The sequence below is a fragment of the Amblyomma mixtum genome, chromosome 9 (genome assembly GCF_055824585.1).
Source record: "Amblyomma mixtum isolate Tamu chromosome 9, ASM5582458v1, whole genome shotgun sequence".
NCBI lineage: Eukaryota > Metazoa > Arthropoda > Arachnida > Ixodida > Ixodidae > Amblyomma > Amblyomma mixtum.
The window spans coordinates 116,588,273-116,604,441 of record NC_143020.1 but is presented as its reverse complement, the minus strand read 5'-3'; the positions used below and the strand labels follow the sequence as shown (position 1 = coordinate 116,604,441).

At 44.3% G+C, this 16,169-nt stretch overlaps 1 protein-coding gene across 3 annotated transcripts in view; it reads right to left on the bottom strand.

Moving 5' to 3' along the window:
- mv (lysosomal-trafficking regulator mauve) overlaps nucleotides 1-16,169 on the bottom strand; it is an 86,826-nt gene that overhangs the window by 25,812 nt on the left and 44,845 nt on the right. For 2 of the 3 annotated variants that reach the window (XM_089561619.1, XM_089561620.1), the window contains exons 22-31: nucleotides 12,752-12,889; nucleotides 10,897-11,271; nucleotides 9,756-9,898; nucleotides 9,108-9,274; nucleotides 8,150-8,279; nucleotides 6,117-6,226; nucleotides 3,655-3,732; nucleotides 3,187-3,284; nucleotides 2,564-2,656; nucleotides 999-1,232 (exon numbers count right to left, since the gene is read on the bottom strand). In XM_089561619.1, coding sequence (XP_089417745.1) covers nucleotides 999-1,232; nucleotides 2,564-2,656; nucleotides 3,187-3,284; nucleotides 3,655-3,732; nucleotides 6,117-6,226; nucleotides 8,150-8,279; nucleotides 9,108-9,274; nucleotides 9,756-9,898; nucleotides 10,897-11,271; nucleotides 12,752-12,889 — 1,566 coding nt within the window. The remainder of the gene's footprint in view (nucleotides 1-998; nucleotides 1,233-2,563; nucleotides 2,657-3,186; nucleotides 3,285-3,654; nucleotides 3,733-6,116; nucleotides 6,227-8,149; nucleotides 8,280-9,107; nucleotides 9,275-9,755; nucleotides 9,899-10,896; nucleotides 11,272-12,751; nucleotides 12,890-16,169) is intronic. The other variant, XM_089561621.1, reaches the window with a different exon arrangement.

Here is a 16,169-nt window from a genome sequence, read left to right as displayed (position 1 = left end):
GAAGAAACTGGTTCAATTATCCAATATTACTGAGTCAACTTCGAGGTCAGGGATGATTCTGGACTTATATTATTAAAAAAAAAACTCTTGTTACATTTGCGTAAATATGATAATAAAACTGCTAAGCGTTTCCTAGAGTGTAGTACCTAAAAAAAAACACTACAATTTACCATCTTGATTCAAAAACTTGGGAATCCGGATTCCCTGGGAAACAGAAAAAAGGGCCTAGGTTGCCCACACTGGACCATAAAACCTGCAGTTGGACAGGTAGATGCAATAAGTCTCAGAAGGTGCCAAGTCTGCTGTGCCAGCATCTTTTATGATGCGTCTGTATGCCTGTTGACTACCTTCACAGAGAAAGAGGCTGCAACAACAACCTTACCTGTGATGCACGTGGAATCAATTTAAGCCCATAGTATATCGAGCAACACCATCACTCTACTCCACAACAACTTTTTCTGGCAACGATGCGGAAGCTATGGAGCTAAAACACGACCTCTCTTCCAACACAGTTATTAGTTTTCTTTTAAAACATAGTATACTGTCAATATTCATTATTTAAGGCACATTTCTACCCGAACTGCAAACTTTCAACGTTGAAAATCAGCGCAAAAAGTTTTCTTGATTACAACAAATCTGCTCAGCACTTCTAGTTACAAAAAGCTTCAATAGACGGCATCAGCTGCTGCAGCGACAGAATGAAGTTACCGCAGGGAGAATGACGCGTCAGGTGGCCAGACGCATCTCCGTGAAGCCGAACTATTTGCAGGAATGACACAGCTACAGACACTCCGCCCTTGTAACCTTTTCATTGGCTTCACTGCAGAGAGCAGACACTAGTTTTCACCTAGTTCAATTTTCAACCAAGGTTTTTTTTTAACACAGCTCACCCGTAAATTAGCTTGACCAATTTCATACCATTCAGAACACGATTACCATGTCTGATTTCAAAAACCTTCAGCACTCAACGACTGACACAAGCAGCCACACACACACACCTTGGTATATGACAAAGTCACAGGCGTAGACGAACCAGGAACCCAGCTCCCGTGAGAGGGAAGACATAGAAGGCATCACGTGGTCGCGCAACGGCCCGTTTGTGTCGGAGTAGTGCACATGCCGGGCGCCATGGTGGATGTCGGGAGACAGCGGAGCCACGTCTGGCACAAGCTGCTGCGTTGGCAGAGATGCAAATGCCTCCAACAGTGATGGTGTCGATTGGCTTCTCTTCTCTGTGAATACAAATATTCCTCTATTTATTTGTGTTATTCACAACCTGCGTCAAAGTCTGCTACCAAGCCTTGGCTTGGCTACTAGCTCATCCTGTGAACTTAACAGACCATAGCAGTCAAAAAGAGGATTTCAGCACTTATTTATAACTACCACTATTTTTGGCGAATAGAAATACTATCAAAAAACAAGTACAGACATTCCTCTGAAATAATAAACTGCACGCCGTGGCCCACGATCTGCATGTGACCAGATTCAGAAGAGTTTTCTCTCTTTTTTTTTTGACCACAAGAACAACTCTCGTGAGCCATAACAAGTGAGCAATGCTGGCTACGTTACCAAAAGACAGAGACTGCAAAGCTCAACGCAAACAAGTGCTGAGTACGGAGAATCGCACTGTTGCAAACGACTTCTTGGAAGTGAAAAACTGCACATGCACAAAAACAACTTGCTCAGCACAGGGGACAAAAAAAAAATCAGCTTGGCAATAGAGCCCACAACCTGACGGCCATCTTGATAAGTGGTCAGCCATCACTTCCCTACACATATGCTAAGCACCGTTCTTGACAGGATGTCGCATTTTTATCTCCCCACAGAACTACTGCTTCAGGAAAAACTACATAAAATCTACATGAAACAGGTACATCGCTCTGGTGGCCGCATGGTTATGGTGCTCGGCTGCTGACCCGAAAGGCACGGGTTTGATCCCAGCCGCAGTGGTCACTTTCTATGAAGGCAAAATGCTAGAGGCCTGTATACTGTGCAATGTCAGTGCAAGTTTAAAGAACCCCAGGGGGTTGAAATTATCTGGAGCCCACCACTGTGCCGTCCCTCCTTGCCTGGGTCACTTTGGGACGTTAAACCCCATTAAACCAAACCAACCAAAGCATACATGACACCGATATGAAACAAACCTTGAGACATCAAAGAGAACAACATGAATTAGAGAACAAACCCTCATGATATCATACCAGATATCATATATCATACCATATCACATCATATTGTGTACCAATGATGTAGCTAATCAAATCAAAGTGGAAATCAAGAGAACAAAAAATGAACCATGCCTGCAACGTGAACAGATAGTTTATGGCCTTTAGAGAGGGAACAGAGTGGATCCCAAGGAAAGGTAAAGGTAGCCAGCATCCCACCAAATGTCACATGGACAGATGAGATTCAAAAGTCAGCGGGGATACGTTGGCCAGAGAACTGAGAGAGGCCAGCAGTGGACATTATCTACACCAACACAACTGCATGGTAATTAGTTTAAAAAAAAGCCTGGCACCTGGTTTTTGCTGAACGCCACTTCAAGTGGAGATTGCGATCTCACCTTCAGTGCAGAAGCCCACGAGGAGTTCCAGAGCAGATATGTACAGCTGAGCTTGGCACTCCCGAAACACCGGAACAGCCTTGCAGTTCTCACCTGCATCGTAGAAAGTGCCTGGCATCAGCCCATTAAGCTAACCACGCCACATGCAACTAAAGGGCAGGAAGTTCTAAGCAATGCATGCAGACATTATTTTCTTGAGTTATTTTGCACATGATGCAATAGTTCATTCATCACCAGCCATTTCTTTCCCAGTGTCAGAAAAGTGCATGAGCCTCTTAAAATAAATACAAAATCCGCTAGCTTGTTAACCACATGCGAAAAACAGCCAAAAGGAGGCTTCTTCTCAATGTTAGTTAACCTCCCTGCCTTTCTGTTTTGTTTCTCTCTATCTCTCTACTAGGCTGTTCTAATATATAATGTGAGGAATCTAAGTATTCAAGAAGCATCCCTATTTATTATGGTTACAATATTCATGGACCAAGACATATTCTGCTCTGTTTCCAACTAAAAGTCAGTGAAATGTGTCTCATAATTGTTCTCTTTTGAATGCATCACAAATAGAGGACGTTATATTATGTGAGTAGCACAGAAAAGAAAAGAGAACTAAAATAGCATCCACTTGCCACAGCGAGTGTTGTGTGCTTCTGAAAGCCGCGCAAAGAGGGAGCAGAGGGAGTGGAAGCACTCCATGGAGATCTTTCCTGTCTGTTCCGTGGCAAGCCTGTCGCAGAACAAAAAGAAACAACACACCTTCATGAAGCCCTCTCAATACAGCAGGATAAATATGGCCATTGCATCCATATCTTCTATAAAAAAACAACTAAACAGATGTAAAAAAAAAATCCAGCCTAGCTACACATGAAATATCAAGCAACCAAAATATTCAGAGGAAAAAGAAAAAGGTTTCGATTTTTTCCCGAGTATTTACTAATATTAGAACTGCAGCATAAAAAATGTCAACTTTTCTACACAGACTATAAAACACCACTGAAAAGTACAGCACACACAAAAACTTGCAACACAAATAAGAGGTCACACTTCTGTTTTTGAGCCCTTTTCACATTCGTTTTCCACTCAGCCACAATGCTTACCTTGATGTTGCAAGTGAAGCGCTCCTCACAAGAGCTAAGATGAGGTCCACAAAGCCATCTCCGTGCTCCTCATGCAAGCTGTACGCGTTGGGAGGAGAACAAAATATTTTTGCAACATGAAAATTATGTGGATGACATCTGCAGACTAACTTCCGAGAAGAAAAAGAAAAAAAACGAAAAACTTGAGGAGACACATAAGCTCCACTGTCGCAATAGTGTGAACGGATCCCTTGAGCAGCCTGGGGTCCCCTTTACGTATCCATTCACCAGTCTTTTGCCTACCCAAGCAGCACAGGTAATTGGCCCAATATTGGAAATGGATTGCTTCACTCTGGTCTTTTGTAAAACTGATATTTGCCAATAAACTTCCAATAAAGGGCCAGTAATTGGCCCAATATCGCAAATAGATGGTTTCACTCTGGTCCTTTGTCAAACTGGTCTTTGCCAATAAATCTCCAATATTGGGCCAGTAATTGGCCCAATATCGCAAATGGATGGTTTCACTCTGGTCCTTTGTCAAACTGGTCTTTGCCAATAAACTTCCAATATAGGGCCAGTAATTGGCCCAATATCGCAAATGGATGGTTTCACTCTGGTCCTTTGTCAAACTGGTCTTTGCCAATAAACTTCCAATATTGGGCCAGTAATTGGCCCAATATCGCAAATGGATGGTTTCACTCTGGTCCTTTGTCAAACTGGTCTTTGCCAATAAACTTCCAATATTGGGCCAGTAATTGGCCCAATATCGCAAATGGATGGTTTCACTCTGGTCCTTTGTCAAAGTGGTCTTTGCCAATAAACTTCCAATATTGGGCCCAGTAATTGGCCGAATATTGCAAATGGATGGTTTCACTAAGGTCCTTTGTAAAACTGGTCTTTGCAAATAAACTTCCAATATTGGGCCAGTAATTGGCCCAATATCGCAAATGTATAGTTTCACTCTGGTCCTTTGTCAAACTGGTCTTTGCCAATAAACTTCCAATATTGGGCCCAGTAATTGGCCCAATATTGCAAATGGATGGTTTCACTAAGGTCCTTTGTAAAACTGGCCTTTGCCAATAAACTTCCAATATTGGGCCAGTAATTGGTCCAATATCGCAAATGGATGGTTTCACTAAGGTCCTTTGTAAAACTGGTCTTTGCGAATAAATCTCCAATATTGGGCCAATCACCTGTGCTGCTTGGGTACATGCATATTTATGCAGAATTGGTCATTCTATGCTTTACATTCATAGATCGCTGGGAGTACTCACACCACTCACAGAGCAGTAGCGCAGCAGTTAAGCAATGAGTTACTGCCTCGGAAGGTGACTGTTTCAATCACAGCCACCAGAGGGGCTTGCGAGACCTAGAGAAGAGCAACCGCTCACGACCAATCATTAATTTAACTGCCACCTGTCATGGTGGGCAGTTCGCTCACAATCTGGTGGGCAGATTGCCGCCTGACATGGTGGGCAGGTTATGGTGACGTCACAAGGTCACGTGATCTAGGAGGCAGGTGGGCCACCTTGGCGGGCTTTTTCGCTCCAACACTAACGACTATGACGAATTTTCTAAGAACAGGAGCCTTAACACTATCACATTAAAAAGCTACAGCTAAAGCTGAGTGAAATGCATCTCAGTGACATATGAAATGGCTTTAATAGAGCTTCAAGCACGTGAGTAGCTTGTTCAGGTATAATAATAAACCATTTTCATTGCTGTCAGAAAGTGAGTGCAAAGCTTGCAGACATAAGTCATCAAATTAAGTAACAAGAGGAAATTTATCAACATTTCAGCAATGACAGTTAGGTACCTTGAGCATTACAATTATGGGAAGCAATAACGAAACAAGACATCATCATCATCAATCCAGCTACATCCAGTCCAAGAGGACACCCTCACCCACTGACCTCCAATTGTAACCCTGTCCCCACAAATCTCCCTAATCTCATTCATCCACCTAACTTTATGCTGGCCCAACTACATTTGCCTTCCCTTGAAATCCAGTCTGTTGCACTAAGGAACATTTGCTTATCTTTTCTCCAACAGCAGATAGCAAACCACAAAAAGAGACACATCAACGTGAAAAAAACTAAAAAAGCAAGCCAGCATCAGTGCACAATCACAATACTCCAGTTTTTATGCCAGTAGCAAGCCTTTCAATATCACAAGTGGAAAAACCATATGAAAGGCTGTAATACCGATAAATTATCGATAAATTATAAAGTTTTTATAAAAGTTACAAAGTTATAAAGTTTTATAGTTTCTATCGGTATAAAGTTTTTATACCGATAAATTATGACCAAAAAAAAACCTCTCAAGCAGACAATTAAGGCAGAAGAAGCTGCTAGAATCACTGAATCTTTTCATTTGTTACCTCTCTCCTACCTTTATATGGCTAAATTTTTTTCACTCTCTTTTTTCGTTAGGTTTTGTCAACTTTTTGGCTTTACAGAACAAGCTCAGATTTCCTTAAGTACCTTCGGTTGAAGAACAGCGCCCTTGGAGCGGCGACAATCGTCGTAGCCAGGGATTCTCCCAGTCCGTTGGAGTAGAGAAGCCGAGCTGCCCCTTCAACATTGTCACACAACTGAAACACAGGCACCAGCAAAGAAAAGCTGTCGCATGAAACTGAAGAGAGGAAAATAACGTGGAAATTCAGGCTCCTCTGACAGGGTGTGTCATGGGTGCGCTTATTTGTCACTTAACAATTCTTCCGTCCTCAGTACCTTTTCATAATTTCTCAGGATGAACTTGCTGTTGCCACTTTCTGGCTCTTTCTTTGTCTTTGCACATTTTAAACGCACACTATGCAAGCCCTTTCAACCATACCTATTCAAGTGTGGGCTAATGTTATGCTGAAATGCTATACCAGGAAGAGACAATTATTTTCTTTTTACATTCACTTATCTAACAACACCCCAAAACAAACATCTCTAAATTTTAACACAGGTTTAAAAGTCCTCGCATTGCAATGGATAGGTACGACACTGCAGTGGGATAGCCACCCCGCACTATAAAAAAAAATATGGCCCCATTTCATCAGACACCATATGTTGTGGGGACGCCTTCGTCCCCTGCGTTCGCTTTCCCTCAACTCACTAGTTCCCTGTGGTTAGCTCCCCCGCAAAGCACTCCTCTCGGTTCGGTTACTTTTAACTAACAGGGGAGGGCGCTCGCGTCGCAGTGACACCAGCGCCACGGATGGCGTTTTGCTGCACGCGCGCGAGGGAAAACCTGCTCTTCTCCCTGGGACCGGGATAGCGTGTGGACGTTCACGCGCGAAGCTCCGCTCTTCGCCGGTGGCGACCTCGTGTGGAAACATGTTCCCCTCAGCTCGTCCTGTCAGGCCTCGGAGATTTTCCCTCTGCCCTACCGTGGGCGAACATTCGCTCGTAACCGTGCTGGTGAGTCGGACATCCTCGATTCCTCAGTGTATTTTGTTGCTAGCTGGCGTTATTGTTGTTATAGCAATAAATGCCTTGTTTGTGTCAGCCAGTGTGTCGTTCCTTTGTTCCCGTAGAGCAAGGCCCGCCGTGGTCGGCGTGCGCTCGGTAGCGCTCGCGACTACGGGGTGGGGTCCGCGCGGTTTTGAACTGTGTCAGCCGCGCTTAAACGGGGAGAACGTATCTATCTCCCCCATTTAAACCCCACAATGTATACTTCCCCTGGATACAATCCTCTGCACCTCAACCACCTAAAGTCCCAGAGTTCAATTCAAAAACCACTCACGAACACCTTAGCCCAACTCTGAACCTTGGGGATGGACATGTGCTTTTTGAGTTTACTTTAGTTTGCCTTAGTAACTACAGTTTACGCCAGCTTCCCATAACCTAACTCTGGTTTCGATTCATTCATCCAGGAAAACTGCAGAATGCAGATTAATTAGTTGACAGGAAATGGTCCAAACAAAAGAAAGGAGGATGAAAGAAGCCGACAACATACTAGGCACTATACTAACAACTGATCTCAATGCAGGTAACGCAGTCTTTATCTTCTTTTTCGGCAGAAAGTATAAGGCCAGGGGACCTTCGAAACCCAGTAGCTTCTTGCATATGTATCCACAAACATCACTTCTTTAACCAGAAAAACAACAGGAGCGTGACTAACATGGGTTTCACACCTTTTGTCTTGTGCTTAGTGCTGTGCTAAAGCAACTGCTATAAAAGCATTTGTATTGTCCTGTCTTCATCCTGTCTTCTACATGGTTACCAATATTTTTAGCCTCAGGGAGAACTCTAATGGTCTTCAAAAGAGGCTGAGGAACCCCACATGTCTTAGCTTCCCTTATGACCGCCTGCAAATGAGGCACCTGGCTATAAGCAGTTATAGTATGCTGGCATAAATTTGAGTGCCCAGGGAACACAAAAAAAGCATTTCTAGGGAACACAAGGGTTCCGCAGAACACAGTCTGGGAACCTGTGTGCTGCATTAAAAGGCCCAAATTAGGTACCACGCTGATGCAGCTTCGCATAACTAACTACACCTGAGCACTAGAAAATAATAACAGTACCTGTCGAAGCAGAGTGAGTGTCCCGCAGCACAGCATGGCATCGTGCACTGTCCGGGGCAGCAGAGACAGCAGCAGAGTCACGGACGCCCTGTTTGAGGCCTGGTCCGGCACACAACCATGCGGGATCTTCCTGCACGGATGGCACCAAGCGGAAAAACGGCGTCACAAAGATGACAACCAACTGGGTGTTACAGTCAAAAAAAAGGCCAAATTTCAGCACAGAGACAAAGGTTGAAACAACCAAGGAGCTGACAAAGTTTACAACATGCATGTTGCACAATATGCACTGTATACACAGCAACATTGTCCACATACAGCGTCAAAAATCCCGACCTCGCCTACTCACTTCTTGAGATGATTTTGCAGCTGTATGGCAAGATCCTACAGCAATGACAAAAACTACAGATGCTTGGAGAGCCAAAAATGAAAGACCATGCAACTTCAATTTTCATCAAAGGGCCACTGCACCATGCTGTCTGCTCGGTTCCATAACATAGAGTTCGGAGCCTTCAGACCACGCTCAATGTTTCGTGAATATGCATTAAGATACACATTCCCACAAGAATCGTGCATTTAGTTAATCCATACATACATCTTTTCGCTTTCAATATCCTGACGATTTCACACATTACATCATTATAGAGATCCACAGGGGAAAGTTTCGGGTGGTTTTTATTCTAATAAAAACCATCTGCTGGACTCAATCTGGTATAATACTATATCAACTAACATCACAAGTTGCTAGCTAAGTCAGTATACCTGAGCTAAGAAGATAAACCGACATGGAGTATGTATGCAAGTGCCATAAAAGTGGCCCCCACAAGCACTGATGACATCACCACAGGGCTTTTCTCTGCTTCTGCATTTTATGCACAAACAAACCGAAGGTCTGAAGCACAACTGAACGGTCTAATGGTGTCACACAGCTGGTTGTAATTCCTTTTAGAGGCTGCCTCACCTGGCCAGATAGAGGGGCCGGCCCAGGAGGATGCGGCAGCAGGACTGGACCAGGGCCGCAGTGGCCGGATACTGGGCGAGCTGCAAGCCCAACAGCTGGAAGCCCCGTGCCTTGAGAAAGCGCGCCTCTGTATCACTCGAGGCCTTGCTCAGGTACGCTTCCAGCACCTGCCAAGGAAAACAGCTGCAGTGCCCAGCTGTGTCTCTTCATAATCAAACTGCTATCCTCAAAAGGTATCCGAATACCACACCTTTTCTTTTAAGATTTTTCAAAGCAAGCATGTCTGGTATCAACAATGCATAAGCATTTCTGTCTACTGCATCATGACAAGCTGAAGATGCATCAGTGTGTATGCTCACTATCTACCTTTGTGCTTTCACTAAGTGTCGTTAATCTAAAGCAAGTTTCCAGACAACAAACTCACAAGCAGAGCGAGAGTGGATGTGACTGTCTGCAGGATGGCTGCATCATAATCTGTTCAAAACAGCTAACAACCATTCTATGTTGGCTCCTACCAAGTAAATCTGTGTGAAGATTCCATCTACCAGGTGTCGCTGGCAGTCACACAAGCTATTCACAAACACAGCAAAGCGGTGAGAAAGATGTGTGGCTGTTATGAGCTTGACTAAGTTCAAAAATCATACTCACACACAGCACCTGGTTGCGAACCAGTGCATTCTCATTGTGAGCCAAGATCAACAGTGCCTCCAGACGAACCACGGGCTCAAGCTTCTCACGAACCACATTTTCAGGGGCTGTCACCAGGATATCTTGCAGCAACTTCAGCAGACCTGCATTTAGTTTCAAAGCACACATAAAAATCTGTGTTTATTCTATATTAGTATGCCCTTGCAGCCAAAAATCAATGTGTCAATAAACTATAAGGGCAAGCAAAGGCCATGGAACTGAGGACTTGAAGTAGTTCTGTTTCCTTTTAGATATATTTCTTTTATTGAAACTACAACACTGTAAGGCCTTGAACTACACAAAAAAAAATAACATCAACACTTGGAGCTGTATTCACCAGTGAGATCCAGCCATGCGGCACAGTAAGCTTTGTCAATCAGGACTCCAGACAATCAAAAGGAACTGCCTCTATGCTGTTCAGCTAAACAATACCATATTACTATAGTAGTACTCATTCCCTGCCCACAAACTGCTCCTGTCTGATTTTGCTGCAATGCTGACAAATGGTATGGTACGTCAAAGTTATGGGGAAACTCTTTCCTGCTGTAATTGGTGGACGGCTGGAGACACTTTTCAGACAGAACGGCGACAGCCCAACTACGTACACAAACTGTCTAAGGTCTCAGGCCTTATAACCTGGAAAAGGTGCTTGAGGGAAGAAGGGTGGGGCAGTGGAAGCACAGTGCGGACACGATGAAAGCACGACTCAAAAACAAGCTACAGAAATGCCAAACTTTGCGATTTTTTTTATGCCTGCATCTGCATGACGATTCGGACCATTCTACAGACTCCGCCAAGTCCAAAAAATCGATAGGCAACTGTATGCGGGGTTTAACATCCCAAAGCAAAACGTTTGCAATGAGGGGACTCCCTAGAGGAACACTTCGGATTATTTTAAACCGCAGGGGCCCTTTAACATCACATAGCACATTTTTTTCACATTTTTTTTCACATCCATCGAAATGCAGCCACCACAGCTGGGTTTGATCCACCTACCATAGAATCAGCAGCCGAACACCATAGTCACTCAGCCATTGCAGTGGGTTGCAACGTCAACAAACGCCAGCAACGTCAACAAAGGTGCAATTCGTGATCGGCTCACCCAACACAAGTCCAGTCATGTCGTCCTCAACTTCCGACGGCTCCTCATCCATCTCTGCCCAGGGGTTGGGAGACAGGGGCACAGGCGACGATGTCACAGGTCGCCGAATGCTGCTCTCGAACGGGCAGCTCACTCTCGATTGGTCTTCACTCCGGTTGTGGCTTTGGCTGCTAGCTTCCATCTCTCCAGAGAGCAGCAGGCTCAGTGCCTCAGTGGCCGTCGGCTTCGGCCCCGGCTTGGCTAGGGCAGGGCACGGCTGCGGCGGCTCTCCGTGAACAGATGCTAAGTTAGCGTCAACCAAACTGTTGCCATCCAGGCTGCTGTACAGCTCAGCCGCTGTGGGTACAGGGCACACCTTCACAGTCTTTGGTGCATCTAGAAGGTGTGGGAAGCGAAAACACACAAAAAAAAAGAAAAATTTACACTAGGGAAACGGGTGGAGCCAGAGAGAAGCACAACGCCACCACCTTCCTCACCTGCATTGTTTTGCTTCCCTTACAACTACGGTAATCACGATTAAGCAAACCCATCTCTGTGCAAAGAACAAAACGAAAGGATAGAAAAGGAACTAGAACCACTAGGAACTAAACAGGCACAAGGAGCATGAAATGCGAATGCTCAGTAGTGAGTTATGCTGAGTAATCATGCAACATGTTGGGGCATGGTAGTGTGCAGTCTCAGAGCACTGCATCCCTGTTTAAGGTTGAAGGCAGAAAGAAATTCTTGCATGCAGGTCATGGCTGATAATATTTGTAACTTAAAAAAAAAAAAGAAAGAGTAAGTTAGCATAAACGCTCTACACTGCTACCACCAGCGCCACACACTGTGACAAAGTATATTTAGTAGGGGTGTGCGAATATCAATTTTTTCGAATACGAATCGAATACGAATACTTGGCTCCGAATATCGAATCGAATATCGAATAATCAAGGACAGACGCATTTAACCACTACAAAACTATCTGAGCACCCAAGAACATCACAGTTCAACTACCAGTGATGAAATGAGCACAAAAGGTGTGTGTGGCTGCACAAAAAGTATCAAAGTCTCGAACATTGTTTTTAGAAGAGTGGAAATATCTGAGAAGATGGCTAGTACAGAGCACTGATCAAAGTTAGCTTGCCATAAGCACGAAAGCGCGTTGCTGGGATGAACATAAAAGGTTGTCGTGAAGGAAAACCGGCTGCTCCACATGGTCAGGCAGAAGTAGTTCCCTTCTAGCTGAAATGACTTCTCCAGCCACAGAAAATGCCCTCTCAATTGGCACTGAACTGGTACATATTACGAGGTATTTCGTGCACAGCTCTGACTATACCAGCTTCGCAGGCATGGCCACAAAGAAGCTCACCAGCGTAGTCAGCTACTGCATGGCCCAACGTTACGCATTGCTCCGGGCGCCGCCATGTTGTTATGTCTCTGTCGATAGGACTTGCGGACCGAAATGAACACCGGTGCTCGCAATAAAATATTCGGCTAGATACAAATATTCGCGTCGTGTCGAATATTCGAAACAACACGATTAGTACTTGGATTTCGAATCGAATACGAATACTAAAAATATAATATTCGAATTATATTCGAAGATTTCGAATATTCGCACACCCCTAATATTTAGTGCTCTTGCCGCAGTTAGACCAAAACAAACGATGTATAACAGTGACATTTACATACAGCAAGGAAAACTGCCTAGAGAGGAAAACACATCACAAAAATTCAGCTGGAGATAAAGCTGAGCCTTTTCTATGCATAAGCGTTGCTGCTTCGCAGAGGGGACTACAAATTGTCCCATTGTTGTCACTCCAAAATGCCAAAACCAATGACCCAAAGAGAGCTGACCAATGCAGCAAGCGCTTACCGGGTTCTTTCACTTTCCTGACTGCCCCATTCGCTGGTGATCGCGAAACCATTCCGAGCAAATGGCCAAAGCTTCCCGACAGTGGACTCGACGAGAGGGATGACGCGGCCGTACGACTGGTCTCCACGATAGAAAAACCTGCACTACGTTGCACCAAACATTAACCGCAGGCCAGGTGCACATGCTGAAACCATGCAGCGAAACGTAAAGCAAAGGTTAAAAAATCCGAAACCAGCAATAAACTCTCACAGCTTCTATGGTATCTTCTTTTGCTTTCGTATATGCTGGTTTGTTGCTGGCATGCTAAGCTAGCATTAACTCCGACAGTCTTCTTTTGATCTGTTTTATTTGATGAATTCATGATTGCATTGTCTAGAGAAAATGCAATACAGTGAAAGCTCGTTAATTCGAACCTAATAATTCGAATTTTCGGATAATTCGAACTACACTACTTGGTCCGGCCAAGCTCCATAGAGATCTGTGTATAAAAAAGCCCATTAATTCGAAAGCGAGTCGGTTCCGCTACGGATAATTCGAACTACGCGCCGCTGCATCTGGGCGGCTTGGCACACAGCATGTGGCCGAAAAAAAAAAAAGCACATCCGCATAATTAGAGGCTGCGTAAGTCCTAAACGGGGACAGAAGATGGAACTAGATAAAACCGCGGAAGAGTGGGTAAAGCTTAAATGGCGCCATCACCGGTGCAGCGGTCGGCGGCGCCGGAGGGTAGGGGTTGGCAGCCGAGGTGGCAGCTGCCTACCCTCTTTTCCGCGCAGCCTCCGGAACTCGCAACTAAACTCGTTAATTCGAGCCCTGTTAATTCGGAAATACAGATAAGTACTGTCACCGTCCCAGCCAACGCCCATGAAAGCTATGACTTCGAACAGGCGCTACAAATTATGTGCGAAACACTTTTTTTTTTCTTTGCGAGTGTCATCCACGCTTCCACCCATCAGTCGCCAACGGAAGCACGCGGTCAGCAGCGATCATGACGCCAGCTTTTAGCATCGTTCGCTGCAAAAGGCGTTTGCTGCTAACGCGCGTTCCAATGATTGAGTGGCAGTAGACGCCGTCCGTCCGAATCGCCCATGGCACGATAAGGCGAACGCACTGAAAACGAGGCTTGCGCAACCGGACAAGCGCTGGCACTCTGCCAAAGTTCGCTTCCCTCCTTGCTAGTGTAAAGACACCGTGATTATATCGTGATTATATCGCTGCGCAGCATCTTGGCGCGCCGTCAAGAACTGCGTCGTGGACCGTGAGGATGCGAAAGGGAGGAAAGCGTTTACGGCTGACGCTTTTTTCTTTTTTTTCCCGATTCTTAGGCAAAAATTGGCGGTGGGTGAGTTTATTATGCGAGTGGGTTCGTTACACGAGTAAATAGGTACATATACCGTAATTCAAATGGTTCTTGTCAGTTTTTTCGCAGCCATTCGATAATTCGAACATCGGATAATTCGAACGTTTTTCCCGGTCTCGTGAAGTTCGAATTAACGAGCTTTTACTATGGCCAAAGTGGCAGTCTTTCAACACATGGCTGATGTGGTTATAGTATATACTGTGCATTTATGCAGTATTAAAAGCTCATCATTAGTGTCATTTGAAAGTCAGTGCAGATATAAAGTACTGTCGGCCAATACCAAAATGCTAGAAGAAATTGGTACTCCAGTGACTGATAAACTCTTATATCGGATTGTATTTATTTGAATAACCACTGCACTTCCAATTTAAAAAAAAGAACTGACAAAGATTAGTGAAGTGCACTTATTATGTGGGGTAATATGTTAGCAAAAATTTGCATTTTTACAACCAAAATTGTGGATGTGTTCATTATAAAAGCATGTACATTAGGCAGGTAAATATGGCAAGCAGGCTGTTCACATATGAGGTTAAGTAGGAAGTGGAAACCACAGAGGAGAGATAACCACTGGGAAAATAAAGCACAGGAAAGTTATTTTAGTGACATGTGCTTATGGGCTGGCCAGCTTGTGAACAATGAGAATAGAATTAGTGCTATAAAAAACTTGACAGTAACTGGAAAATATAAATTTCTCAGGAACTGAGACTACCAGAAAGAAGAAAAGTATCTGAAGTTTGCACTTTTCGTAATAATGCCAGAACTTCCTTGTACAAAAACTAACATGTCATTTATACAGCCTTGAGATTTCTTTCTATTTAAGAAAAAAGCAACGTGAAAGCCCATGTGAAACCAAACATGGCTACTGCCTATGATATTCAAATCACTGACACACAGCTTGCTAATCCAAAGGCTGCACTGGGCTGGTATGGCTGAGTAAACTTTGTTGCTCGCAGTCAATGGGATTTCAAGTACCCATGATTCGAACATCATCCGGTCCTTCTGATATAGAATTCATAACACGACCGTGGCATCTGACAGATGGATATTAAAGTACACAACATTTCATGGCATTTACCACACACATAGGCTTCACACAGCGTGTGAAGTGAAGGAACAGCTTCATAAGCCCGAAGGGCACAACAAAATTACCAGCACACAATACACTCGTTAAAAATCTCTTTGGATTCTGTGCCAATTTTTTTGCATGGTGAGGCACCACTGCCGGCACCATTACGCTTTCTTTTTTTGGACCCTAGAGCGTTCTTTCATGGCATGAAGAGGTTACTATGCATTCCAGTTTTCTGTACCACTGTTTGAAAGAGCTTACAGCGGCATGGTGGTTACAGGCACATTGATATAAAACCCAAGGACATAGAAAAAAAGAACGCCTGGACGCAATGCTGGTCTCTTAAGGGGGGACATGGGTCTTGGATCATTTTTTTTATCTACAGACCAAATGCAATGAAACTGCGCAGACTTATTCAATTTTTTCTGCTGATTTCAAATATTCAATTAGTTTATTTCTAGGCCAATTAGTTTCTTAGATATTATATATATCATGCCATTGTCTGCTGAAACAATAGAAAAGAAATGGGCCACCAGAAATTTAATTTTAATGTGTGGGTAGATACCACAATGGTGAGGAATGCAACGCTGGAAGCAGTTTTCAGTTTTTTGTCCGTGTGGACAAATGGGCTTAATGGTTAGTTTCATGTGTGTCATGTTTTCTGGCACTGTATGTCTGGTCAACTCACTTGAAAACTAACTATTGTCCACACGGACAAAAAACTGAAAACTGCTTCCAGCGTTGCATTCCTCACACATTGTAGTACCGTATTTACTCGAATCTAGGCCGGCCACGATTCTAAGCCGAGACCCGAAAGTTGAAGGCCACAGAAAAAAAAAAAACTTACCTCGATTGTAGGCCGGCCGAAAAAACAACTGCGAACAAGAGGTACAGCATGCAAACGACATTTATTGCCAGGAACCCGCTCAGGCTGATCCCGGGCTGGCGTTTGGGCGAGGAGACATATGCAACGCCAGCCCGGGATCAGCCGC